Genomic DNA, 27967 nt, shown 5'->3' with positions numbered 1-27967 from the left:
TATTAGTGGGATTTTATGGCAGGGAGAAGACATTTGCTTGCAGTATTACCAGCTTGCAAAGACTTTATTTTCCCCACACTTATTGTCTCCAGTTACCCAATGCAGAGTTTCTCCTGTGATTAGTTCACATAAGGGCTAATAACTGAAATGTGTGCTCCGTGTCAAGGCACTGGCATAGCTGAAATAAATTTAAGTGAGTGAATTTACATAGAATTCTACTAACATTGCACATGTTATTAAATACACATAAATCTGATGCATTTGAATGTAGCTCCCTGTTTTAAACTCCAGAAAAAAGACGCAGGGTAGCTAAAGTTCATTCCTTGTATCATTTAAGGCTGCCCAAACTACCTAAAAAATAGGAAATATTTTCATGCAGTTAATATCATTCCAAGTGGATACAGTGATCCCACAAGCTGTGACTTTCTCTGAAACTGAACTCCCTTTCTTTAGGGGGGAAAAAAAAAATTGTGTCATTTCAGCCCAAATGTAACATAAACATTTTAGATACAGCAGATGACTAAAGGTGTTCGTGGCTACAATCAATACTAAAAACCAAATTTTTTTTTTTAGCATATGACCTTCCTATTCCTAAGTTTTGGGGTTGTGTCTTTTGGTTTTGTTTTTTTTTGTCCTAATGTACATGCAAACATATGCCCCTTGCACTGCTCTTACATAAAATCACTCTCAGTATTAGCTTTCAAACTGCAGTAGTTTTTGTTCCAAAAACATCCCCCCTGCTGCAAATTGCTGTTCTGTACCTGGAACTGGTACTGAGGAGCAACGAACAACTTCATTTAGTGTCTTTTAAGCTGCTCTGGTTGCTGAGCAGTGATTCCTTAAGCAGCTGAGCCTACAGCCTGCACAGACAGGTGGAGATACATAATGAATATTCAAACAGAAATAACTCCTCCAACAGCCTTTCTCTGTCCCTCACAGAACTCTTCCAGCAGTACTCACTCCTTGGAGAGGAGGAAAAACAGCTCAGAGTAGCAGAAGCAAAATGTGTTTCTGACTTTGAGATACCCTCACAAGTGGTTCCCAGAGAAGCTGTGGCTGTCCTATCCCTGGAAGTGTTCAAAGCCAGGTTGGATGGGGCTTGGAGCAGTCTGGGACAGTGGAAGGTGTCCCTGCCCATTAAGGAGTTTACATGATGACTTTAAAGGAAAAAACAAACCACAAAATAAAGTTTTCACTACCACATAAAAAAAAATTAACCAAAATGTTAAGATACCAGTATTTCGTATCTCTTGGAAGCTTCTTCAGTTAGGCAATTTGATTTTTTAAAAGGTATGAAAACGGAGACAGGTACTAGTGGTTCTGAAGAGTTAAAGAATTCACTACTTGAAATCTCAGTCCTGCTGGCATTTAAATAGTTAAATGCTATAATGGGGTCTTGCACAGTCTGTAAAGATAAGCATGGATGTAGTACTTTGTAGAAATTATGGATTATGTCTTTATATATTATTATTAGAACTTCATCAAATTTTAATATGTGGATAAATGAAAATAAAACTTAATTATTTCAAAATATCGTTTCAATTTCAGTTTAGCATAATGCTGTTAATGGTAATGTGAATGTACCAGAAGATTTTTATTCAGCCAACATCCCATTAAATACATTAACATTGCTCTGCTTTTCTCGTCAATAGTCTTTATATTATGTGGGATGATGCCATAAATGGTTAGACAACTAGAAGGGAAAAAAAAAAACCCTCTTATGAGTTTATATTTCCGTTCCACTTCCCGAGACTACGTCGTTAATATATTATATGTCTGTTTATTGGGGTATTCTTGATTCCTGTGGTTGCCAGTGAGTCACCAGCTTCAGTTTTCATTTTGTTTTTATTACAGTATCTTTTAAAACATGAAAGTACTGTGTTATTTTTTTTCTGTAACGCTCCTTAATGTCTTTTAGTAATGAGGCCTCATGTTGCTTTCAGATGTTTGCCACCATTACTGCGTGAATTCTGAGTCGTGCACGATTTCCGATGATGGAAGTGTGGAATGTGTCTGTCCAGTACGGTTTGAAGGGCCAAAGTGTGAGGTGGACAAGTGCATCAGGTGCCATGGGGGACGCTGCATAATGAACAAGGACAGCAATGACATAGTATGCAAGTAAGTGTGTGTAGGGGACAGATTTTGCTCAAAACCATACATTTAATGGTAATTTTACTGCACTGTCCTTTAAATCTCTCACACAGTAGCTTGTCCCTGAAGCGGTCACATCAGATCAGTCCCTTTGTGTGGTCCCTGCCCATACAAAGCCAACTGACTCCTGGCTTTTAAAACCAACTTGTGGAGCACTCCTCACTGGAGGAAGCACAATGTAGCAGCAGACTGAATGAGTTTTCACTTGGAAACATTGAAATTAATCAATTTAACAGTGGAATTTTACCATACTGTTGAAATGTCTTCATTCTACGTTATCTGTGACAGTGATAGAGACATACTAAATACTGTTGGAGGCACAGGTAACATGTGCTGCTCTACTGCTGAGTGATTATTTTGTATTATAATAGTTTATTTTCATAATAAGAAAGATTAAAAGTATTTTATGTAATCTCATTGCTGTACTAGCTTTTCAAACTGGAAACTTGGAATTCTTGCAATGTATACATATCATAATTACCCATTAAAATATTGATTTTACAATGAAATGCTCAGATTTACTAAAATACTGATTGCTCTTTGCACTATTTTTTAAATTTTTTTTTTAACCGTGGCAGTTGCACTAATGGAAAGATTGCCTCTACCTGTCAGCTGTGTGATGGCTACTGCTACAATGGTGGTACCTGTCAGCTGGACCCCGAGACAAACATACCTGTCTGTCTGTGAGTATCCTGCATCCTGTAGATCATTAAAATGCCTGTGTGACAACAAATAATAAAATTGTTATGCATGTGTCTGTATTTTTGGTCTCTCTAGGCTGAATAATGTGCTGGTTGCAGTTTCAACTTACAGTATCTGTTTTTTAGCTATTTCTGTAACCTCGTACTTTGCATACTTTTTTGCAAAATGTGTGTTGAAATTTATGCCTAAGGACTCTATTGTGAATGCATATAGATACAAAGATATATCTTTGGAGACTTAGAGTAATTTCAGGTTTGTTCAGGCAATTTTTTCTGGAACAGAATCTTGAGGTTGCCTGCCCTGCTTTTCAGAGGTGGATTAAGTCTTTTCTCCTACAAAGATGGTCAGAGGTGGAGGCAAAACCCTGCTCCTGATGGCTAGGGAATAGGAAAAATAATTTCTGTGTTATTTCCCTTATGGGGTTATTCTCATGTGTCTCTTGTTTCTGCCCTAAACTTCACACTCCCCACAGTGTTGTGGCTGTTCTGGGGTGAGATTGTGCTCTCCCTCCTGTGCCGTGGTTGAGAGTAATTCAGGTTGCTTTTCTTAAGCTCAGACATAAAATGTCAAAGAATTTCAGATTCTGTAGGCTAGAAGTGAAGTACTGTTGTAAGAAGTAGAGAAATCTACATTCTACTCCTTTCTTGAGAGCTATGGTGTATCTTCTTTTTTCAGCTGCTCAATATGAAATACTGAAGTAGTCACCTTAGCAAGAAATTAATTTCTTTCCTGCTCTCAGTTACACTGAGCTACCTAGTCATAGTCTTTTTTTAATATCTTTTTTATTCATTTATTTTTTTTTTCTTTAGAAGATTCATGTCAGAATTCATTGTCTTCCACTTCTCCAAACAACCTGGAGGTCAGAGCATCCTCCAGGTTGGAAGATAGAATTGGACTGGAGTGTGTCCTTTCCTGGCTGACATAAGCAAATTGTTGCCCAAAGGGATCTGGCACTACAATTTTGTGAATACAGATACAGCCATTCTTTCATTTTGTTCATATTGAAAGAGAGCTTTATTCAGGCTCTCAAAGGAGGTTCATAAATGCCTAGATTTTATTAGTCTGACCAGGGGAAGAGATGGGCCAAGGGTTCCTCCCTGTGAGAGCTGAAGCACTTCTGCATGAGGAAAGGGACACAACTGTAATCAACATGTCGATTGAAAAATTGTCAATGTATGTTTGCAGTTTTGGGGCTAAAGACAATGTAATTCAGTTTTGCATGGTAGCCCTTATACAGTTGAAAATACTTTACGACTTTACGTGCTTAGTTTTCTTTTTCATTATTATTTTTACCTGTTTTTACCATTTTTCCTGTTATTTGTACTTCCTTAAATGTCTTTAGTTGAGGGCTAGAGACATAAATCCTGGCAAAAGGAGAATGTCACAGCTGTAATATGTAAGGCTCAAATATGACTAAGCCTGGTGATTGATTTGCTTAAAGACCTAGAATGGGTGTTTTGGAAGCTTGTGACTTTTCATTAATTTTTTTCTTATAAAACTGTCATATTCTTTATCAATTCACATGGAACACCATAGCATCTCAAGGAAAAAAAAAAAAAACAAACAACTTTTGTGCTTTAATTTGTGTGTGGAGTTACAATACATAAATGCTGCAGCATACACCAACACCATTAACAATGATAAAAAAGTGGTCATGTTTTAAGGCCATTGCAATCTGGATCAATCTATACAAATGGACAGTGCATCTGACAATACTACTTTGAGAGTATAACTATACTTCAGGGAGTATAGGCCCATTGTTTTAAAAACTGTTTGATCAACATTCATGAGCAAACTTTTCAGTATTGTCAGATGGACCTTCCATGAAAAAAGAATATTGCTTTTGTCTCCTGTGAGCGTGTGCCCGTGTACGTGTGCGTGTCTTGCCGTCGTTATATATAATGCGTTTAAAATCTGTTCAGCACAAGGCAGAATATTTATGTAGGTCTATTTTACTGAAATTCTGCAGATGCTCTGTGGGGTTTAAAAGTCAGCGCTGTGACCAGAAAGTGAACCCTTGTGATTACTACTGTCAGAATGAGGGAATTTGCACTTTAACCACGTTTAATGAACCGAGATGCAAGTAGGTTTAACCTTCCACTTAATGCTGCACATTCTGTGACATCATTCCAGGCCACAGTTCATTGGTTCAAGTCATGCACATTCACATACATTTCACAATATATACTTAATCTGGGGGACCATTTCTCTAATACACACTTACCCTTTGAGAGTTGCACTGATGAGTGTATTTAAAAATACATTTGGAGTGTGTGTATCATTAGGGGAAGAAATAAAAAGCTTTATTTTTACTGAATGAATTGGAAAAGAAATGAAAATGCCACTTGGCTTCTATTGCTCGTGTTTTTGAGATATTTTACCAAGCTAATCCTACACAGCATAAAGTTTAGAGAACAGTGATGTTGCTCGTGTTCTGTAGTCCAAACCTGACTTCCTATTTCTTATGTGTACAGGGAAAGGAACAGAACAGCTATTTAAGTACAATTTCAGGAGTTAAGCTTGTATTTAGGAGTCTTGTTAATTTTATAGAAATAATTCTGTAAAACAGGAACTGTTAAAAGTATGTGAGCTACATCGTAACGTTGACTTCTCTGATTATAAAAGAAAATTGTGTTTGTGTTCTCTACTTCTCTAAAGGATTTTAGGTCTGTTTCTTAAAGAGAAAATTTTGGTCTTCATCAAGGAAAAAAACAACCTTAGCCTTTGAAAAAGGCAGATGTACAGAGAGATAGAAAACACCTATCAGATGAACATAGCTTCGCTCAGTGGTTGTGATGCAAAAGTCTAGTGAAATCATCAACCAAAGACCTAGATTTGGGATAAAATGAGAAACTCATGCAGATTTAAACTTATCTTAATGCATAGGTTATGAAAACACAGAATGCTGCGGGGACATGATGTGGGTGTCTGGTGGGTAGCAAAGACAGGGACTGCTTAGGGTGAATAATCTGATTTTATTTTTTTAAACATGATCTCAATTGCTTTGTCAGTGTTCTCATGCAATGAACCTCTCTGACTTGAGGTACCATAAATCCACTGGAAGCAAGTTTAATGTCCTGACTACTGCTTCTTAGACTTGGAAGAGTATGGAGTGGGTCTGTTGATCAGCAGTGGATGGGACATGGGTGCTCGGAACTTTTTATATCGCCGTGTATCACACTTGTGTTTTCAGAATCATGCAGCCCTAAGAACAACACTTTGCTGCCCATAAAGTCACATATTGGATGTTCCTTTCCTGCTTTTTCTCTCGAATGCTCCAGGAGACACTTGTCCAAGGGCTATTTTTTCCTTAACCAGTCTCTAATTCACAAGTGGGTGATTTTTAGAAGAAATAGGAGATGCCTGGGTTTATTGTCATTCAGCAGGAATTCTGCTCTGCTCTCTCTCACAGCCAGCATCAGCTGAGAATGCAAACTTTATACATAATCAAGCCCTTATTATCATTCAGTAAAGACAATAGAGAATCAGATTTATCTGTTCCAAAGGGCAATCCTAAAGCCATAATTATACAGAGTAACTCTAAGCCTGTAAGAACAGATTCTCCTTTCAACAACCTGTACTGCTAGCATACATTTTTATTTTATCTTCCTGTCTCAAGGTGTCTTTTTAATGTTGAATGCACTAAATGACCTAAATATCAGTTGTATTCTGGAAGGAGTTGTGGTTTTCACCTAACCATTTTAGGAATGAATTAAAGCCTTACTGTAGTTTCATATAAGCTACCAAAAAAGAGAGGGTTGTATGAAGGCCAGTTTCAATGAATGGTCTGTCAGGGTTTAAAATATGCAGAATATGCTGTTGATTTCTCTTTGGACATCTATGCAATCTAGATTATTGATTCTTAGCATTATTTTTAGGTATATGATGATTATTATTCCTCCCACATTATGGTTCTTGCTCAATTACAGAGGTTGTGAGAGAATTTCAGAATGTTAAAATTTGGGGTAATGACCTTTGCTGAAAAATGTACCACTTAGGGTGTCTTAAAGTAGCATAATCTTATATAGTTACTGTCATTTTAGTATTCCCATACCAGATTTTTTAAGGATCTCTTTAGTACTGCTCACTCTTGGGTGAGGTCTGTGTGTGATAGTAACATAACAGTAGAAGCATGTGAGATATGTCTAAATTACACCAGTAAGTTCACAAATCAATTGCAAAACAGAATGATCAGGAGATCCAGATTCATGTGGGAAATAATTAAGGAGTGCTTTTTCTGTGTATTTCACAAACTGTCCCTTCCATCTGTTCTATCAGTCTGTCTTTTAATAAATACCTTTATTTATCTCTCTGTTTCCTTCTCACTAATTACCTACCTGAAAATACATTCCTGCAGGAGAAGCAAGGTTTAGAGCGAGATTACACCTTGTATGATAACAGTGAAGAGAACTGAAAAGAATTAAAAATTTCAAGCACTCAAGAGTCTCTCTGGTTGTTGAATGGGCAGGGCTTTTATTACAGAATCTTTAGCACAGAATATTGCTCTCTCTCAGCTTTGTTTCTTTTATACCTTCATCATAACTATATATTGCTGCAATTCCATCTTTTTGTTTGTATTACTATTGTTATTTATACCTGCACATGGATGTGTTCTATTATTATTATCTGCTAATAAATGTGATCAAACCATAAGCCCCTTACACTAGGCATTATAGAAATTTTTATATCATTTTTATTTTTCTACATAATAGAAGACAGAGTACAGCATTACATTAGGTGCCTGTGGCTGGATGTGCTGACCGCTCAGAGGGATTCAAGTGTGTGTTGTTATTTCAGTGTTAGAACAAACATCAGTTCCTCTGTAATGAAGAACAAGTCATCCTGGAGAGTTAATGAGAAGGCACAGATGATGCAGGAGCTTGAAAGAAAGTCAAGCTAACAGAGGAAACTGAAAAGTGAAGGGTGGAGAAAGAATAAGTTACTTCATTTCTTAATGGAGAGTTTTGGTCAAGTAACAGGTGAAGGACAGTGAACAACTGGGGAGAGAACAAGTTGTGGAATTGCTTAAAGGTGGTAACAAAGTTTGGACCTGGAAGTGTAGACATTGATAAATTATGAAAAATAGCTCCTGCAGGAATGAAGTAAATAAGAGAGCTGTTCTTCCAGAATCCTAGAATGGTTTTGGTTGGGAGGGACCTTAAAGCTCATCTTGTTCCAACCCCCCTGCCACAGGCAGGGACACCTTCCATTAGACCAGGCTGCTCAGAGCCCCACCCAGCCTGGCCTTGACACTTCCAGGGGTGAGGCATCCACATCTTTTCTGGCAAACCTGCTGCAGCGTTACCAAGTTGTTCCTGTCAGCTTTATGTCCAGTAGGTTGGAGAGAGAGACTGTGTGAGGGGAGTGTGTGGGGGTGAGCACCTGTGTGTGCATTTGTGTGCATGTGTTTAGGTCACAGAATTCAGGAAGAAAGGAGTGCATTCCTCTCTGTGGAGCAGCTCAAGTGCCTGTGATGCTGTACCTTCCTCCTGACGTTCCCTTCCTGTTGAAAAATCTTCAAATATGAGCAGTTTTTATGCAAGTGCACATGCAGCTTGTACAAGTGCTGCATTTACACTCAGGTTTTTAACTAAATAAACTCATCACTATGGCAAACCTCTGCTCAAAAAAAGGTTCAGGTCCATCCATAGTCCAGTTGTGGACAAGAAAGGGACCATAGCATGCAGTGCCCTGACTGGCATTTTCTGAAGGCTGAGTAGAAAAAGCCACAGTGGTGTAGAACAATTGCAGGATTGAAAAGCCTGACTAAGAGAAGGCACAGGTAACCCTGAGAGGCAGTACAAACCAGGAAATTTTATCAAGTATCTTGCAATAAATGCTTTCCATATGATTTCCTGGGGTATATTTAATGAGCTCCCCAATTGCAATTACAACAGAAATTTCACAGGATTCTGGTAGTCCTTTGAGAGCTTTCTTTTTCAACTGAAAATATCTTTGTTATAAATATCTTGAAATTGAACATAATCCGCAGGTTATACCTTTGTATGATAAAAGATCTTTTATCCTCTTTGTACCACAAACTAGTATTAGTTCAAGAACTAAATGCAAACAGGTGTTTGAAGAGTGGTTGTCAGAGGAGGAAATGTTAAGATCTTGGGAAAAGAGGAATATGTATCTTTTTCATGGTGCATTTACTAACTAGGCTGTAATGCAGATATCCTTTGTACATGAGTGTAAAATTTTTCAGATGAAACTTGCATTGTATTTGCTGCTGTACATCACTCTTGGGAAAAACATGGAGTTTTTATCTATCTGCTTACCCAGTCCTTTCTCATTCCTTTTTAGTTTTACCATTTCAATCTCTTTTCCTTTTTATTGCTCAGTGTAATTTCAGTAGTAGTCACTTGGACATGCTTTTTAGATATTTTCTGTATATTATTTTTAATACTTGTACAGCCTCTGTACTGTACACGTATTGCTATTAGCACAGTGTTTAACGACCCTCAGTTTCTTCTTTTTCTTACCTTTGGGATGAATGAGGCTGAGTTGCACTTGGAAGTTGTTCCTTTACAGTGAGCATCATGCAGCAAGTGTGAATAATGATTTGTGTATAGTAATGTCATGCCCAAATTAAAATTCATTTGTAAAGTCACGTTTTATTTTTTTCATATATGTTGTGGCTTAATTTAAGGGGGGTTTTTTGTGTTCCTCAAAAGTAATTTTTTATTGTTTTGCCTGCTTTTGGATTATGTAATTACCCTGTTCTGAATGTATTGGATTGCAAGGTAATTTATATTTCATTTTCAGGTAACAAGCATAAATTTTCTATCCCTTTGCTTCTACATTATTTTCATTTATGATGTTGAAGGATGTTCATTAGACAAAACTATTAAAATGTGGTCTGTTCATGTATAGAATGATTATGGAAAAGTTGTTACTTGAAAATAATGAAACCCTACAATAGAGGGGAAGATACAGAATGTGCAATTATTGATCAGTCCTGGGGTGGGATTTTTGGTCTTTCTTTGTTATGAAAGTTCTTTACTTTAGAGGGTTTATTAGTGGGTTTAACTCTATTATATCAGTTCCCTGTATGAACGAAGCATATCTGTAGAAGTATTCCTAAATTTATTATAAGGAATAGTTTAATGATTTGGTTTAGTGCAGGGCTTTTGTCATCCTCTGGCATGCTACAGAGTTAAGGGCAAAAAGAGGATTTTGATTTCTCTCTTTCAATGCAATTTAATGTAGATAGTAAATAACTGTAATCCAGATATTCTCTTGTCTTGCAAACAGTTTTAATATTAATGATAAGACAAGTTCCAGTGAAATTTTAATGTAAGTGTTCTTAAAATAGTGAGGTTGGATCACTTCATTAATATCTTTTAGTATATATTGCTATGTCATGGCTTAAAGGAAAACCAGAGTTAGAAAATTATTTTGTATAATGAAGAAATATCATTTATGGCTAAGAAACATTTTCAGTTCCCCTTCCACCTCTGTTTCATAAGGACTGTTCCACAGATTCTGTTACACATCTAGGCTAATCTTTCAATGCTGCTGTCATTTTTGGATCTGCACTGGTACATTGAGTTGGAAAGCAGTTGTCTACAAAAGCTCTTTTTAGCTGCATATTATGCCTGCTGTATTACATTTTTATGACAATGCCTGTGGCACAAAGAGGGGGGAAAAAAAAGAGAAACAAAATTTTAAAAAGATTTGCACACTGCCACAAAATTAGCTTTTTTTTAAACTGTTCTTTCTATTTCTTCAGACATTTCATAGTCAAATGGTCAAGTGCCTGTATAACTGAGTTTAGAATGTTCGAGCACACTGACCTGTAAGGATTATACAGAAAGAAGGGAAAGGCATTTTCTGTCGTGAATAGACTCTGTAACAACAGCATGATCAATCTCAGAAATGTAAATATCTTCATTCTAAACATTACTCACTCCAAGGGCAACACCTTCATAATCTCAGCTGAAAGTTTTTTTAAATGCCTCTCTTTGCAATGCAATGCTATTTCCTCAAAATAGATCATTCCAGTGGCACAGGCATTCTGTACCTCAGAAAGCACTTCCCAAGCACTCATCTCTTTATAAACATAGAACTAAATTTTTACAGAGAGTGGTAGCAGTTTTATTAATGACCTTGGCAGCAGAAGGTGCACAAACATTATTTATTACATTCACTTTTAGATTTCATATTGGCATCCCCTGTGATGCTGCTGCTCTTTGATCTTTTTCTGGTTCTGCTGGGAACTTGAGATTTGCACCCTAAGATGTTCTCTGTAGCACCTTGCACCACACAGCTGACTCCAGCCTGTTCTTCACTGTCAACTTCCCCATCTGTTTCCATCTGTATTTGTCTGTGTGTGACTCAAATTAGGCATTTTCACTGTTCTTTCTCCTGAGTTTGTGATGATGTGAACCTCTTGGATGAAACAAAGTGGCTTTATGGGGTTCTGCTCCATTAATACCTTTTGGTTTACTGCAAATGTCCTGACCAACCGTACAGCCCCTGAAAATGGTACAGAACAGCTCCTGGTAGCCAAGTTTGGAAATGGACAAACTGATGTGCATCAAACTGAACCAGGAGTCAGTTCCCATGCTAGGACCTGAGCAGTCTGAATTTAAATGTCCTGATACCAGAAAATGCTGTTAATAGGAACAATTTCTGTGTGAAGACAATTAAAAAACTGATTAAGATCTTCTCATTTCCCATGTTCCTGCATGAACAGTTGTCCATGTCCCAATCCCATCATTATTCACGTTTCTGCTCATGGCTGATTTTCTGTGTCGAATTCCCTTGCAGAAAATATCCCTTTCCCCGGGCTTTATTTCTTTTTCTGCTCTCTCTCCCAAGACAAGCCTTTAGTGGCTTGCTGGACCATCAAAGGACACTCATTTCACCTCAAAGTGTAGAAGGAAATGACTGCCATCCTTGCAGCTCCAGTCTCTTTGAAGGTTGTTGGAGAAAGCAAGCATTTGGAAAAAAATTTAAATGTAGTGGCAACTATGTTTTTATGAGACTTCTATCAGATGCCTCAGATGTTTCAATATTGCTGATTTTTGCAATTAGAATGCCAAGATAGGTAAAGAACTTTTGATATTTTTGCCTTATTTTTTTCCTCTGATTACTGCATACCTAGCTGTAGGTTTTTTTTCTTCACCAGCTGTTGTGGTATCATATCTGCTATAAGGTTTTGAAGAATGTAATTGTACATTTTGCAATTTTCTCACGAGCTTGTACCTGAATGCTTCATGGTGGTTCTTTTGTTAGTCTCACTGTCTTATGTTCTTTAAACTGTTTTTAGGACAGATTTATCATAATGATTCTTATATACAGTGGAAGCATTTGAAATATTTAATATAAATTTAATATAATTTAGTGGCAAAGTTAAATATGTCTGACTCTAAAATAAATTTTTCCCCTTCAGTAGTGTAGTATTAAATGCAAATTTCCTGTCATCACAAGTTTTAATCACAAGAGCTGAATCCAGAGCAGAAATGATGCAAAATATCAGTCAGAAATATAAAGACTTTGTTTCATGTTTGTCACATGCCACCAGCTTGGAGCTGAGTAGAATATTCAAAGTATAAAGATATATAGTGTTTCTCTACAAGACTGGAGACACTTACTTGGCAGCTGCATGCTGAAAATTGAAATTTTAAAAAGCAAGTTCCTTGAATAGTATCTTAGTAAGGTAAGCTGTTGGTGCAAGCATTTCTGTCTTACATAATTACTAAAAAGAGATCTGGAAAGAAAAGGAACAGATGCATCTTCTGAAAGATTAAAGTCTTCTGAAAGATTGAAGTGTTCCCCGTGACTTACAGTGTGCTGTAGTGGTGGTAAGCAGGTGGAAAAGTCAGTCAGGTTCCATTATAAAATATATCATTGTGGAGCATGTGTGTAATTACTAATTGGGGCTTCTTTGCAGTGAGGAAACCTAAGTGTGTATTTACCATATTTCTTTAAGTAAACAAACTTACTTCAATAAACATGAAGAACTTCTAAATTATAATGTAATTTAGCTAGTGTGTGACAATTTATGAGTCAACTAGCAATAATAATCAATATATAAATATTAATCAGTAATGCTTTTAAAACTATCCGTGCCTTCCCTCTGTAAAGTTTAAGCACCTTCATTGTGTTTCATGCTAAAAATGAAATTAATTTTAGAAAAAAGTTCAAGCTTAATATGAAACCCAGTAAAAAAATTTATCTGGATGCTGGGTTATACTGGAATAGGCTTAGGAGCAAAGAGAGAAATGAGCCAGTCTTCTGCAGTGATCTGCAAAGACAAAAGAGAGTCCAAAGCATCACCAGCAAAGCTGCCTAGGGCCCTTCTCTAGGAATGACACTGCTTTTGTCTAGAATATTTGGTATCTTTCCAAAACTTCTTTTATTATAGAACGATATCAGTTGTTAAGCATGTCTACCTCTAAACTTTGCAATTTATTAAATCCTGAGGAAGGCATCAGATAGCAATAGTTCTTGGAACTGTGTGAGGGTAACGCTTTGTTGCACCTTCCTAAAGATAACTCATGTTGAAATTCATAAATAATTCAAAAATACTTAGAAAAAACATGATTCATTGCACAATAGACAACAGAGACAGATGAAAAGTGACTACTTCCTGCCGTTTCCACAAGGAGACTTTGGGGGTCTGTAGTAAACTTAATCATATTTACAGCAGGTTGAATAAGCAATTGAATTTCATTCAGGTATTTGTTTCTGTTCTTGATAGATTTTGCTGAGTCTGCTGCCATGGACTCCTTGTGTTTGCTTGTGTGCATGAAGAGTGTTCTGAATCCCAATTGAAGAAATATTTGCATATTGATATTCACACAAGGAAATTATAGCAGAATAGCTGTGCATAATCCAGGCACCTGGCAACTGGAACATATATTCTGAATATAAACAGTATTCAGGGCTTTCTGAGGCCAGGAGATGATCCTGACCCTTTAGGATAACTCTTTATAGTTTAACTCTCATGCCTGCTTGCACACACACACACACACACACACGTGAATATATTTCTGCAAATGCATATCTGGTTATACAGTTCAAAATTTAAAAAGATAAAATGTTAATATACCTTTGATTAAACTTGTTTTATTATTCAAGAAATTAGAAAAGGCCTCTGGACTGAAGGTTGCAGTGATAATAGCAGGAATCAAATATTGGAAAGTGTAGTTTTAAACTAAAACCCTGTCTGAATGTTGTCAGTGCCATGGCAGAGTCCTGCTGACTCCTTCCATGAGGCTTCTTGTTGGTTTTGTAGAAGCACTGTTGTCATTCGTGTAGCTCTTGAGAAGATGCTGGTGGTCTCTTTCATGGCTTACTGGGTTAATAGCTGACATTTATTAACTTTCCCATCTTAATTGGATCCTTTCAGATGTTCAGCCAACTGGTCAGGCACACAGTGTGAGAGGCCAGCTCCCAAAAGCAGCAAGTCTGACAACATCAGTACCAGTAAGTCCTTCCAATAACTGCTATCACTTGTCAAATTTGGCTCAGTTTAGAAATCTAAGCCTTGTGATATTTTAAAATGTGAATTTGTGTTGTGAAAAATGCTCATTACCTGTATATTTTTCTTTAAAAAAACCCCCAAATGTAGATATTTCTCAACTTTTTGATTGCCGTTTGGTGCTGCACGAGGCAGTTTGGATGCAATTCTTAGGCCATACTCTCCCTGCTCCAAGGGCTAGCTGCACTTTCCTTAAGGAAAGCATGTCAAGTGACAAGCATTTGGCCATATCAGCCCTGTGCAGGGAGCTAGTGTGAGACCTCTGACCATTTAAATCCTACTGAAAGCATCAAAAATAGAGCTGTAAGTAGTGCATAACTTTTGTATTGGCTGTCTGCAGAAATTTACCTACTGTGAAAATTGTCCTGGAAGTAAGAATAGCTCCTGCCATATTTTTTAAAACATGTCTGTAAGCATAAAAGGATGGCATTGCTGCACTACTGGCAGCTTAAACTGGACAAGGGTCCCTGCAGAGTGTTGAGTGTGCTGCTGGTGCCCTGCTGTATCTGCCTTGGTCACATTTAGCCCAAGTGAAGCAGCAAAATGAGCTGCCCGCTATTCAGGTCAGCTTGGTGCTTAGATGAAACCTTCCCAGCAATCCACACAAGTGAAAGAACACTCACAAAGCTGGAAATAGGCAAAAAAGCAGGCAAAACCTGGGTTGCTGCTTCATTTGGATGGAATCACAGCCACTGTTTGGGAAATGGGTGTTTGTCTTGGGCCTCTCCTAGACCCCAGGCTGCAGCATGGCTACTAAATGGCAACTCATGCCTGGAGGGATGTTTTTCAGGGATTTTTCCTGAAAGTTTACATGCCAAGACAAAATTAAACTTTTTTTTTTTTTTTTTTTTGGTCTCCTAAGGAGAACTTAATCCAGTTATTTACCAAATGTTTTCTTAAAAGAGCCTTGTTGTTATGTCCTTTACATGCTGAATCGTCACAAGCTGAAGTGAACTCAGGATGCTTCAAGTTATTCAGTACTTCATTTCGTGTCTCTGACAACCTGACTTGGCTTTCAATAAGCCTTCAGGCAGAATTCAAAGCATTTTTCAATTCTTTATTTAGACTGTTAGTGTAGAGCAGACACTGCCAGAAGCTTTTTCTTTTTAATAAATCAATAAATGTAGCCAATGAAACAACCAGCAATATTTTTGTTTTCCACCAGTTAAGGATTGTGATATTAAAGAAAATACATGCCACTCCACACTGCCTTTCTGCTGGAGTCCTGTTTTTATAAGTCCTTTATTTGTAACATAAAATTATTTGTTGTATGTATTTCTTTACGAGCAGGTACTTAAAGTAAGGCTGAGAAATAAGGGTACAGTTGCTGACCTTATTTTTGCAGATCGTCTCATTTCAGTGAAATTATCTGCCAAAATAATGTGAAGCCCATTTTCTTCTTGCCTGTTCCCTCCTCTCCTTTAACATCACTGTCTGATCTGTGTGCTGTTTTTCTGCTGCATTAAGCATTATTGTAGTTTTTTTGATTGCCTATATCAACATAACAAAATTGTTGGCTCTCAAGTACAATGCAGTAAAATGCAGCAAAATGTAGGAATGCACCAACCATCTAGAAATTAACATTGCTCACTGCCTTTTATTTTCCCACAAATAAAGATAATAGATACCCATAAATACTAATTAATTCTTCAACCAGAGCCAAGCCTACTGAATATTTTAAACTAATAATTGCATGACCTAAACTGCTGAAGATCATGGTGGTTGTCAGTGGCCATGCCACTCCAGTCCAAATTGTCCAGAAATTCCACACATTTTCAGGGACTATTGCTGCAAATGAGGGCAGGGAATTAGTCTAAAGTGTGTTGGTATCCAGAAAGAGGAAACTCCTGATTTGTTTATAAAAGTACTTGTCTGTATAATACAGATATTACATTATCTGTAATGAAGTTGGGTTTTTTATAGATCAGCATTAAAATGTCAAATTGATGGGTGAAGTTCATCACATGAAACTGTATTGTTGGTGTGGGAAATTATTCTCTTTTAATTAATTTAACTGTTTTACAGCTGTGAAGCCATGATTATTCACTGGTATTCCCTTCTCCTGTTTTAGGAAGCATAGCAATCATTGTTCCTCTTGTTTTACTGGTGACTTTGATCACTACTCTTGTCATCGGACTATTTCTTTGCAAAAGAAAACGAAGGTAAGTAATTTTATATTTATTTATGAAGTTAAAAAAAAATATTTTAAGTATTTTCATCTTTCTGATATACAAAAAATCACTTTATATGAGAAACAAAATACACAACAAATGACCCAAGTCTTGTTTCTGCAGGCAGCAAATCAGTTACATTTTGGTTCTTGCTGGAACAACCACGTTCTGTTACTGATACTTATGTTCCACATGCAGTAGATAAAAAAACTGTAGTTCTTGCCCACTTTTCTCAATCCTGACAAGGCTGTATAAGTGTTAATAACTTTATCCAGGCGCTTAGAGAACTTAACAGAATTTATGTATTTCATTGAAACCGCATACTCACACTCAAATTTTGAGTTTTGTTTACATCTTCGAGTTATATCGAAGATATGAACAATACTCAAAATATTTAGTGTAGAGTCCCAAACCTTTTCCTCATTACTGTGTTCCTTTGGTATCTTGCACAGGAAGCCACATTCCAGCACTGAGCGTGGAATATTTTGTTCTCTTGAATTTAGCTGCCTTAGAGCTGATAATGAACTCGAGGACTTGTATTTGACTTTTTGACTTTGGGCATTTCTTCCAAGACCGTTTTTGGTGGCCAGGGGAGGCAAGAGTGTTTCTGCTGTATGAGACACCTGAGAGAGCTGCTCCCCTCCACATGTTCAGAGACAAAAACATAATGTTGATGGTGATGCAGATTTAACAAGGGAAGATCCCTGGTAATAAGGACATGGCCCACTAGGGAAGGCCCGGAGAGGGAATCAGACAGCAAACCATTTACTTCAAGCCTGTAGCTGTCCTGCTTGCTGACCTTGAGCAGCTGTCTTCCTTTCTCCTGGGGCTTGTTACCCAACATCTGAAACCAAGATAATGTCTCTTTGTTAAATCCTTTAGAAATAAGTGATGAATTTGCTGTTTCTGCAAACGTGGCCATTTACAAGACTATTTCAGTGCTTCAGGCTAAAAGAATCTTTTAAGTTACTAAGGTCTGGCACCACACACAGCATCTCCCCTGAAAACTCTGGTGTAAACTAGTAAGCATCAATTTTTAAAACCTTTTTGTAAAGCCAACAAGATAAATACATTTCCTGACCATACTGTTAGTAATGCTGACCCTGCCAGGCTCCATGGATGTCATAATGAGCCACTGTACCTGAAATGCCAAATTTAGTGGTAGCCAAATCCTGAGACCAGTTGCTGCTCTGTGAATTATTTAGGTTACTGAGAATCACTTGTTAAATAATAGATTTTCAGTAGAGAAATAGAACTAGCCTCAATAAAGGACTTTCTTCTTAAAATGATATTTGAAAATGTATTTTAGAGTTATTTTATCTCTTCAGAGAAGACTGTCAAGTATTAAACTAGGTGTAGTTGTTCAACACTTGCATGCTACTGTTAAGTGCCTATTTTAGGAAATATTTTTTCAATGACATTTCTGAAAAATACCGATCATTTAGTATATTGGATTTCAGACACTGACTGCATCTTACTCAGCCAACAAGAGGACTCGACTGTTATCATACTGACTGTGACCTCCCTATTATTCCCCTGTAATTCTAGAGAACATATTGCATTGGGAAAAAATTACCCTCTTGAGGTTATTTCAATTGCTCGGGCTGAAATCACCTCCTTAGCTAAAAGAAATGAATTCAGCAACAGAAACAATTCAACTCAATCACTTATCTTTACTGATACCTAATTCAAGGTTAGGCATAAAAATAAGACTCTATCTTTTATTAAAGCTTGAAAGAAAATTCAAGTTGAACTTGAGTGTTCCAATAACCACTGGCAGGGAATACAAACTGGAACGATGATAAATTCATACATTTTTAATGCATCATGATGAAACCATTTGCTTGTCCTCAGTTTACAACTGACTTTGGGCAACTGGTTTGAAGTAGAAGTGAAACGAATGACCAAGGGGACATGACTCATGTTCGCTCCATCTTCGTTCCTGCAGGGAATCTGCAATGAGTTTGCCAGGCTTTCCTTGCAAGCGAGGGAAATCTGGGAATGATTGGAGGAAGTTGGGGTTGTAGACAGTGAGTTAGCACTTTGTATGGATTCTTACCTCTACAGCCAAACTGAGAAAACCAATAAAATTCTGCTTCCAGCTTCTGTGAGATCTATACATAGGCTCAGATTGCTACTTTGCTTGGAAAATGGAAGGATTTTATGATTGTCTCTGCAGGAAATGCTTTCTCATCCTGTTGGTCTTAGAGATTAAAGAGAAACAAAATATCCAACAGTTTGCTTGGAAGTTCGCTAGCTTCTTTTTTTTGTATGTTTGTGCATTACAGAACAAAAACTATCAGAAGACAACCCATGATAAATGGAGGAATCAATGTAGAAATCGGCAATCCATCATATAACATGTATGAGGTGGGCCATGACCACAGTGAAGGTGGTCTTTTAGCCTCAGATTTTACTCTAAATGCAGAAAAGGTAATTTCTTTTCTCTTTCTAGTGGCAAAGCCACTACTTATTTTATGTCTTGCAAAGGTTTTGTCTTTAAATGTAACAAATAGAAATGTTGAACAATGACATTTAGATTTAATTAATGACTATAAAATCAAGTTAGATTTCATTAGAATAAATGTCCTGTATATATTAACAGCTGTTTTGTAGTCTGATGCTTGCTGATGTTCATTTTTCCCAGTGCCTGTATTTTATCAAAACAGAGTTAGAAATTAACTACAAAAAGATTGGGGCCTTTTTTTGTCATGGCAGATGTGTCTATAAGCTGCCAAACCACAACCTGTCCTTTTAGCCTAGTGGCAAATACTGAAAATTGGAAATATATTATTGCCCACCCTCTGTTTGAAGCACGAAAGAGTGCATGCATACATATGAGACTAACTTATTTCACGTGTGAAAGCTTCCCAAGGCATAAGGAACTGGGCTTCCTGGCGGGGCAGATAGATTAAATGTTTACACAAAGCTAGTAAGTATTATCATTTCCCTGTAAGAGATGCTGTCACTCCTGCAGCACCACTCCAGTGATTGAACTCCCTGAGTGATGTGACACGGGATGAGCGGGGTAATGCCGCGCTATCTTTCCTAGAGCTCCGTAATCAGACACACACCAAAGGGCAGCCATCGCTCTCTGGCGTTTCTGACAAAGCAATAACGGGATTACTGATAGCTCTAGGAATGTCATCGCTGAATCACACAGGCAGTGTGCTCAGTGCAGGAGGTAAGCTGAAAATGGAGTTACTCACTGGAGGCAGAGTGGCTGAGCCAATCCCTATTGTGAAGTCTGGCCCTAATCCTTAGTGGAAAATGGTCATGAAATGCTGAATTTTATTCTCGTGTTGAAGGTAAGGATTTTTCGTGCTGAGGAATACCTGGAAGGAGGTTTTTATAAATGTAGATCACTCTAAAATAATGGTTTTAGTTGGTGCACTGTTTACTTAGCAGTGTTGATAAGTACACGTGGAAAATGCTCTATTAGCACAGAAACTAAAATTTTCTGTTTATACAGGCCAGATACATAGGGGGAGGGTCCACTGCATTCAAGCTTCCCCACACAGCTCCATCAATCTACCTAAACTCTGACTTGAAAGGACCACTATCAACAGGGGTGAGAAATGATGATCCAAGTCCATTTCATTCCACCACAGCCCCTTTCTAAAGAAAGTTTGTCTGTCATTTTTGAGTAGAGGCATTTTCTGTTTGTTTTTAATTTTGTTTTTCTTCTTTTAATGGAAAGAAGAATGACAGTAAATAATACATTTTCTATTTGAAAGGAAGAGTTCCCCTCTGCTTACAAAATTTCATCCATAGCCATCATTGTAACGTGATCTAAAACTGCAAATGTGTCTTTGCAAAGGAATAAAAAGCCAGTAAGCAATGTGATGCTTTCCCATATTATATAATGGCATATTTATCATGGCATTCACAGCCATGTATCCTGATATATTTCTTACTTGGATGTAATTACAGGCATTTAGTGAAGTTTATGGAACTTAAAGATGGTCCCAAGTAATGGAAACAAGTGTTTTTATTACAGAGGAATTTGCACATAAAAATTAACAATTTCCTTCTATATTTGCAACACGTATTTTCATTGTTCAGATTTCAATAGATTTGTATTATAAAACAGTTCCTTCCAAAACATCAGATTTTTTTACTACAACTTAGCATGAGGTTTGCAAACATTAAAATTTAAAATACAAAAGGGACATCAATATGACCTCCATTTTCATGTGCCTCAATATATATCCATCTTTTGTGCCATTCACGTTCTTGCATGATTGTAATATGTTGTACTTGGAAGTTTAATAATTTTTAATGGATGTGATTTTTCTGATGGAGCACAGAACCATGGATTATGAAAGCCAGAATATTCACTCATCTTTAATTTTTTCTCTTAAATTCTGGTCACTCCAGCTTCTTTCTGTACCTCACTGTACTGCCTTGTGCAATCAGTACCACTCAGAGAAGTATCATGAGGCAGAGCCTACTATTACATATAATTTTAATAACTCAGTAAGGCACTGCATAGATGCCAAGAGTCTCTGTTCTGTTGTGGTTATCATCCTTAATAATGGTTGTCAATGAAATAAAAAAGTCCTGACAATTGAAATAGAACTAAATTTCTCTTTTCTAATTTTACAAATGCAGAGATCTATGGGAACAGACAGGTAGAACTGAGAGTAGCTTTTTTTTTTCTTTTTTTTGCCTTTTTTTTTTTTTTTTTAATTAAATGAATGTGGCTCACCTTGTTCTGCCTCCATTCCAGGAAAGTCTGGACCATGAGGCAATCACTTTGTCATCTGTAACAGATGGAATGGGCAGCTTTTAACTCACTGAGTAGCTGCTGTAGCTATCCAGCCTGAGGAATATCTGAATCCTGGGCTCAGAAACAGTTATCAACAAGGAAAGGAAGAACTAAGATTATAGTCATCCTTCATTCCTTGTTTCCTGTGGTGTACTCAGAATATTTTCAAGTCAGGAAAACCTACCCAATTCTTTTGAGTTCTTTTGGTTTGGGCAATTCAAAGTTTAGCCACTTCTTATTACACCAAACAAATTAATTTTCCTTTTTTTTAGAGCTTGCTGGTGTTCCACTCAGTATCTGATTAAGCAGAGCAGTGCTGATAAATTAGTTGTAAGAAGGAGGGGGATTGTGACTACAAAGGTGCCCTTTCCTGTTATTGTAGGTAAAAGCTTAAGTCTAATTGGATAGCAAAGTTCTTCTAGAGACAATAAAGGCACGAAGTATGAAGGAGGTAGTGGAGACTCGGGGGATTTCTTACACAATGAAGTGCTTTGCAGCATTAAAAATGGACTTGTCCTGTACTGAAGTGCCACTCATTTCAACAGATGTTTTTCATTACAGTCCAAGCGACCAAAATTGTTGAGAAAAGACTTCTCAATTTCTAACTACTATGATATATTAATAGTTATGCTGGTTTATTATTAAATTTTAATTTACATTACGAAAGTATTGAATTTTTTGGTCAAATCATGTTGTGTATTTGGGCCACAGAATTCGAAAACATGGTCAGCTATTGATGGGATGCTGATGTCTTAGAACAGGTAATATATGGAAACTGTTGGCTGCAGTTTTCTCCTGTTAAACTTGTCACATGGTCTCACAGTGCACCTTCTCTATAAACTCCTTCATATCTATTCTGAAATCTTCCAATGTAATAAGGTGGACAAGTCAACCTCAGAGACATTTTATCAAGGTTTTTTGTTTAATTTTCGTCGTCGTTTTTATGGTTTTAATATCATAATATGCTGCATGTCATGTCATTGGTTATTTTAATAGCATGTCTCATCATGAATTTAATTTTCAACTAAATAATTAACTCATCATCAGGTTTGCAGACGTCCAGGTATCTATTAAATATGTCCTGTTATATTTTATGTGTACTTGTTCTTGTTTTAACAAAGTCATTTCCATTTCCATAAATGCTAATTTTGATTCAATCTGACTGATCTAATGTTTGCTTAATTTCTCTGCAGCCAACAAATTACGCCAATCCAGTATATGCAAAGTTATACGTGGATGGACAAAACTGTCGAAACTCCTTAGCAAGTGTTGATGAGAGAAGAGAACTTCTTCCAAAGAAAATAGATATTGGGATAAGGGAGACTGTGGCATAATCTGCTGTTACCTTTTATACTCTGTATAAATGTATAAAATATAAGGATTACTTTTCTATGTACCAACAGTATTATAATTGTTTTGGCATCAGCATTACCTCTGTTTTTTATTTGGTTGATTGTTTTCTGGGTTTTTCTTTTGCTGATGACTTTTGACTGACCATTTGTAAGGTATTTTTATGAAAAAGAAACTGCACTACGGTACAATTTACAACAATGCTGCTGAAATAACACACCTTTAAATTTGTTAAAATGGCAAACAATATATTCGTTTGTAGCGTGAAAATGAGCAATCTATTTTCTATGAACTTTTTTGGTTCTACTTAATCGATGAAGATGGTATCTGCACTTTTTCATTATGTAGTCTGGAAGCTGTAGTACAGTGTGTAATTTTGTTTTATTTTAAATGGTGAAAGAATGATTGAATGGTCTACTCTCTTCTTTGTGCCCATTAGAACTTCTCTTCAGATCCTGATGAAGCTAGATAACTTTTCACAAACAAACATAACTTGCTTTTAAATTAGCTTTAGGTTGCCAAGAAGTAAACAAGACTATAGAAGTGAAACATCTAATGATCTGCATGAACACAATGATTATGTTTCAGAAATTCAGTGACTGTACATGATATACTAAACATATATACCATGTAAACAAGCTTTGTATTTATTAAAACCTTATAGAACATAGTAACGATATATCTTGGAAGCTGAAACCTTACTTGCTGTGGGACAAAGCATACAAACTCCAACAGTCCTGTAGGACAGTAGCCACCCTAGAGCACAAGAGGGCATTGCCTACACATGCTTTACATGTTTATTCACTTAATCACATGCAGTACTTACAGATTAATAACTCCCCAACACAAACCGAGCAGTAGGGAAAAAGCCAGACCCCAAACCTAAAGCACACTCGGATGATCACAGCATTCGGTTTTGACAATCACAGAAAAACCCCTCACACCTGTTTAGTGATATTAAAGGATTCAAAAAACAGCAGTTTCTTTAAATTAAGATAAACTGTGGTATTGTGGAGGTAAAACAAACAAAGCTGCATATTAGTGAAACCTTAGCAAAGCCCAAGTTCCAGTAGTGTTCAATATCAGAGTCCAAGGATCAAAAGTGAAAAGCATCAGTATCAATTTCCAGCACTTCTCTGACCTGGTCTGTTTTCAGTTGTTGCTAAGAGGCAAAATCTGACTCACCTTTTTTAATTTTGATGGAAATAAAGAATACAATTACTTTCAGGTTTGAACTGAATCAAAATATTTTATACATAACTTTAAAGGCACAAAAGACGTATTCACGCATTACTGTGGAGGACTCTTCCTTCCTCTGCTAGACATGACTGACTTTTAGCTATCATAATATATTAACCTAACAGATTAAATATGTTTGTGGTTGCTCTTTATTCCCTTTGTACAAGCATTACAAAAATAACTGCTGTTTTATAAGAGATTTTTGTTGTACTATTGTGCATGCATACTACCTATTTCTAAACTTTGCCATATTGGGGCCTTTATAAAACTCTTGATTTATGTAATACTAGTGCAATTTTGCTTGAACAATGTTATGCATATCATAAACTTTTTCAGGTTCTTGTTTAAGTACATTTTTTTAAATTGAACAGTATTTTTCATTTTGGTTATAATAGTCATTTTGCCTATGTTTCTACAATGAAGTGTTAAATACTTTATAAAAAAATTGTTGACTGATTTATTTAAATGAAAATCTACATACTTAATTCAGTGTGTTGACTAGTTTCTAAATTTAACTTATAAAATGAAAGCTAAAGAAAGAGCAAATTGAAGCAAAAGAACATGACTTTGTACAAATGGCTAAATCCCTTTTCTTAATGAAAATTTTTGCTTTTTATACAAATTCTATTTGAATGTTTTTGCAGCTCTGCACGTGTTTGGGTAACTTAGGTGTATAGCTGTATATTAATGTCAATAGAATTTTAAAGCTATTATTTTTTCTATAAAAATACTGTATTAAATAGTTTCATACCACACAGCTACGATTCCACAGGTTCTGCCTTTGTTCTGCTGACATCATCAGAGGTGGATTAGGCCCTCACTTTTTATTTTTTTTTTTTTTTTTTCAAAATTACAGTTGTTATGAGGCGTAAGTAGTTGGACATTTCAGAAACTCTACCATTCATTTTCTAGCAGAGAATCTCTTATCTTAAAAACTCGGGTAGATCTAAATTTTAACTAGTGGGTATAGAAGTCCCATGATTTTGAAATCATGAATTCTTACACAGGCCTGAGGAATTTTACTTGTCGTGATGTCTCAGTTTCCCTTCAGTGAGACATTTTACTTTACACTTGCTTGAGAGTAAATTACGTTATAAAAAATGAATTTATTTCCTTACAAATACACAGTTGATGTTAGTGGAGCAATTAAATATTGGATATTAGATCAGAATGAGATCATAAGTATGTAGGCAGAATTTCAGTGGAGATATTGAGCTTTACCACTGCCATACTTTAAACTGCACATAGGTGTAATAATTCACAAGGGGTTTGTTTGTTTGTTTCTTGCTGTAGCAAGGTTCTCCACAGGAACTGTTTCCACAATCCTTTAACAGCACCTGAATCCCCAGGTTCTGTAAGTGGGCAGAACACACAAGGAGCTGAAGGGTGAAAGATTGAGGACCTGATCAATTACTTACACGTGCATCCTCATACGTTTAGTGAAACGTTTGTGGACGTTCTATAAAAGAATTACTTAAAATTCTATAAAATTTTAGAAGGGACAAGAAAAATGTTTAACTTTTTACATTCCCAAAGCCTTTTTGCTGTTATTAATGGCACAGATTCATGTGTGTTTTAAGTTGACACAAGCTTAGAAGTAAAAAAAAAAATTGGCTGCGTCACTGATAAAGCATCTGTCTCTTCACAGTGTAGTTGCAAGGCTTTTTCTGGTTGCTTTCCTGTGAAAGCATTCCATGAACATTGATGTGAAATGCCAGTTCTGTACTGTTCCACAGAATTCATCAGGGTAAAATTTTTCTCCCACAGTGCTAATGATTTTTCTTTGCAGTGTGAAGCTGTTTGTGGGTTCCACAAATAGCGGGTGTTAAAATTTTTTTAGGGAAATGGAACTTCTGATCAGTCTAACCCTGAAATACACTGTTCATTGACTCTGTGCTCTTAGGCTAAGGAATACCCACATTTTCATTCAAAAGGCAACAAAAATGCATGTAAGTTTGAAGGGGGACATGATGTGATCCATCACAAACTAGGTTGTAAAATTTTTTGCTAAATGGAGAATCTCTATGCAAAACATGGAAAAAAAAGGGATTTGTTCAAAATTTTGTAGTTCTGTCTAATGGATTTATTTTTCCTCACAGAGGTTATTCTAGTTTATTTAGGTACTAGTGCAGTGGAGTCTCTGCCTCTTGGTCTGTACAAGAGTTTGCATAAGCTCCAAATGATGACAGCAAAGGTTCTAAATGACAACCTGAGATGGGTGATGCTCTCAGTACTCTGATTAGTCATTCCCCACGACTGAGATTGCCAACATGAATGCAGTCCTGTCGATAAACACACCAGGAAGCACATTTGAGAATATTTATTTTGAGGATATTTATTTTGCTCTGCATTTTCTAATTGTTTCCTTTTCATTTCTAAGGCAGTCATGGTGTTTGGTGCTTGCAGAAGGCAGCTCTGTTGTGGAATGTCTAAAATTTCTACCCCAGTCTATTGCCTAGCAGTGAGATTGCTGAGAAAGTCCTAAATATAGCAGCAATAGTTTTATTTTTATCAGAGTCAGTGCAGTCACATACATTAATTGAATTTTTTGTAAACATTTCAGAAAATTTGTGGAAGTGCCTAACGTGTCAGAATAGAACCAAGTGTCTTCTCATGCATCCCCTTTTTGGAGGAGATGATATAGGGAAGCAATGTCAGTGATGATAAAACGTCCTCAAGGTTGTCGGCCTTAAAGGTAAAGACATTTTTCATGTGGAACAAGCAGACCAACAATGAATCTTGTCTGTCCAGCCCTGGGCATCTCTGCAAAAGTGTTGAAGCGTTTGGAATTTTTCTGGTCTTAGATGGACAGAAGGATGACTGGTGGAGGGAAGGATAATTTATCATCTTAGGCCACTAATTTATCGTGTCTCCACATGTGAAATACAGATCTCATGGAAGTAAGGGTTTCTCATTTAGTGCCCATATTTTAAGGTGACAAAAAGGAGGAAAAAAGCCTAAGGAATCTTTTTTGCTTCCCTGTGCTAACTGCACATCACTTGTACTTGTTGTGCCTCTCACGACCTCTGAGTGATGTTCAAAGTTGCACTTGTATACAGGGAACTGTCTGCTGGCCTCAAAGGATGTTCAGTGAGTTTTCCCTGGAAAGAAGATAATGACACTGCTGACTTCCACTACTGCTACTAAGCCTACTAATGATCCATTTTTTGGTAAAAAAAAAAAAACTTTAAAATACCAAGATACGTGCATATATGCAATGTGTATAGTATTAGAACTCATCTGTAGTTACACTGAGTAAAAAATTATTTTTATAGGTGAGTAGAAAGTCTGAAACTACCATGGAAACTCAAATGAAATATTAATTTAGGATTGCTGCTAAAGCTCTTTTAAAGTATCTGTTCACCCTGAAGAGAAAAAGGGATTAGAGAAGCTGGTCACTGACTTTTTCTTAAAATATTTCTTAAATAAACAATTTTGAACGTTACAAGAGTTGGCACCTCAGAAGATTTCAGGAAACAAGCTGTGTAGTCCAACAGTTTCTCACTGTGTTTGTAATGTGGTAATGCACAAGCAGCATTCTGTCACAGGAGTTGATGTCTGATGATTCGATAGCAATAAACAGAATAAATCTGTGTAGATGCATGAAAACACTTGCTGAAAAGATGACCTGCTCAACAGGTGAGCTTCCAGGCACCTGAATAACTCAAGGGCTTGGCAAGGGATTGCATTTGAGCCTCGGGAATGGAAACAGTGTTTAAATATGGTACCCTGTGTGTGTGTGTGAGCTGCTCACCAAGCTCTGTGACAGACCAACACCTAAATTGGGGCAGGAGCCACGCTGGAATTGCTCTCTCCAAAGAGCAGCAGAAAATGTTAGGACAAAGTTATAATTCCACTGAGGACTGAGCTTTGGCATAGTCCTGGCCTATTAGGAAAGCTGGAATGAAGCTCTGAAGAGCACAAGGTTGCTGGGCGTGAGAGCAGAGACATCTGATAGGAAAACTGTAGCAGGGAGCATCAGGTGGAGCTTCCTGCCTTCAGCCTCAGCCCTCATGGTGTGCTGTGGGCATCATCACACACTGCCTTTCCTCCATGCATTCAAGAGTTTGGCCAGGTATCCCCAGAGCT

General features: G+C 36.9%; 1 protein-coding gene across 1 annotated transcript in view; it reads left to right on the top strand.

The window, feature by feature from the left end:
- LRP1B (LDL receptor related protein 1B) overlaps nucleotides 1-22623 on the top strand; it is a gene marked incomplete at both ends in the record, with an annotated part of 635176 nt that extends 612553 nt beyond the window's left edge. Inside the window, 7 exons of the mRNA XM_082285346.1 lie at nucleotides 1944-2118; nucleotides 2730-2834; nucleotides 14216-14292; nucleotides 16419-16509; nucleotides 18807-18951; nucleotides 19991-20089; nucleotides 22483-22623. Of these exons, the coding sequence (XP_082141472.1) occupies nucleotides 1944-2118; nucleotides 2730-2834; nucleotides 14216-14292; nucleotides 16419-16509; nucleotides 18807-18951; nucleotides 19991-20089; nucleotides 22483-22623 (833 nt within the window). The remainder of the gene's footprint in view (nucleotides 1-1943; nucleotides 2119-2729; nucleotides 2835-14215; nucleotides 14293-16418; nucleotides 16510-18806; nucleotides 18952-19990; nucleotides 20090-22482) is intronic.
- Nucleotides 22624-27967: the final 5344 nt, after the last annotated feature.

The sequence above is a fragment of the Coloeus monedula genome, assembly GCF_965178545.1.
Source record: "Coloeus monedula genome assembly, chromosome: 7".
In the NCBI taxonomy this organism is placed as follows: domain Eukaryota; kingdom Metazoa; phylum Chordata; class Aves; order Passeriformes; family Corvidae; genus Coloeus; species Coloeus monedula.
The sequence above is the reverse complement of the archived record's forward strand: the minus strand, read 5'-3'. Positions and strand labels throughout refer to the sequence as shown.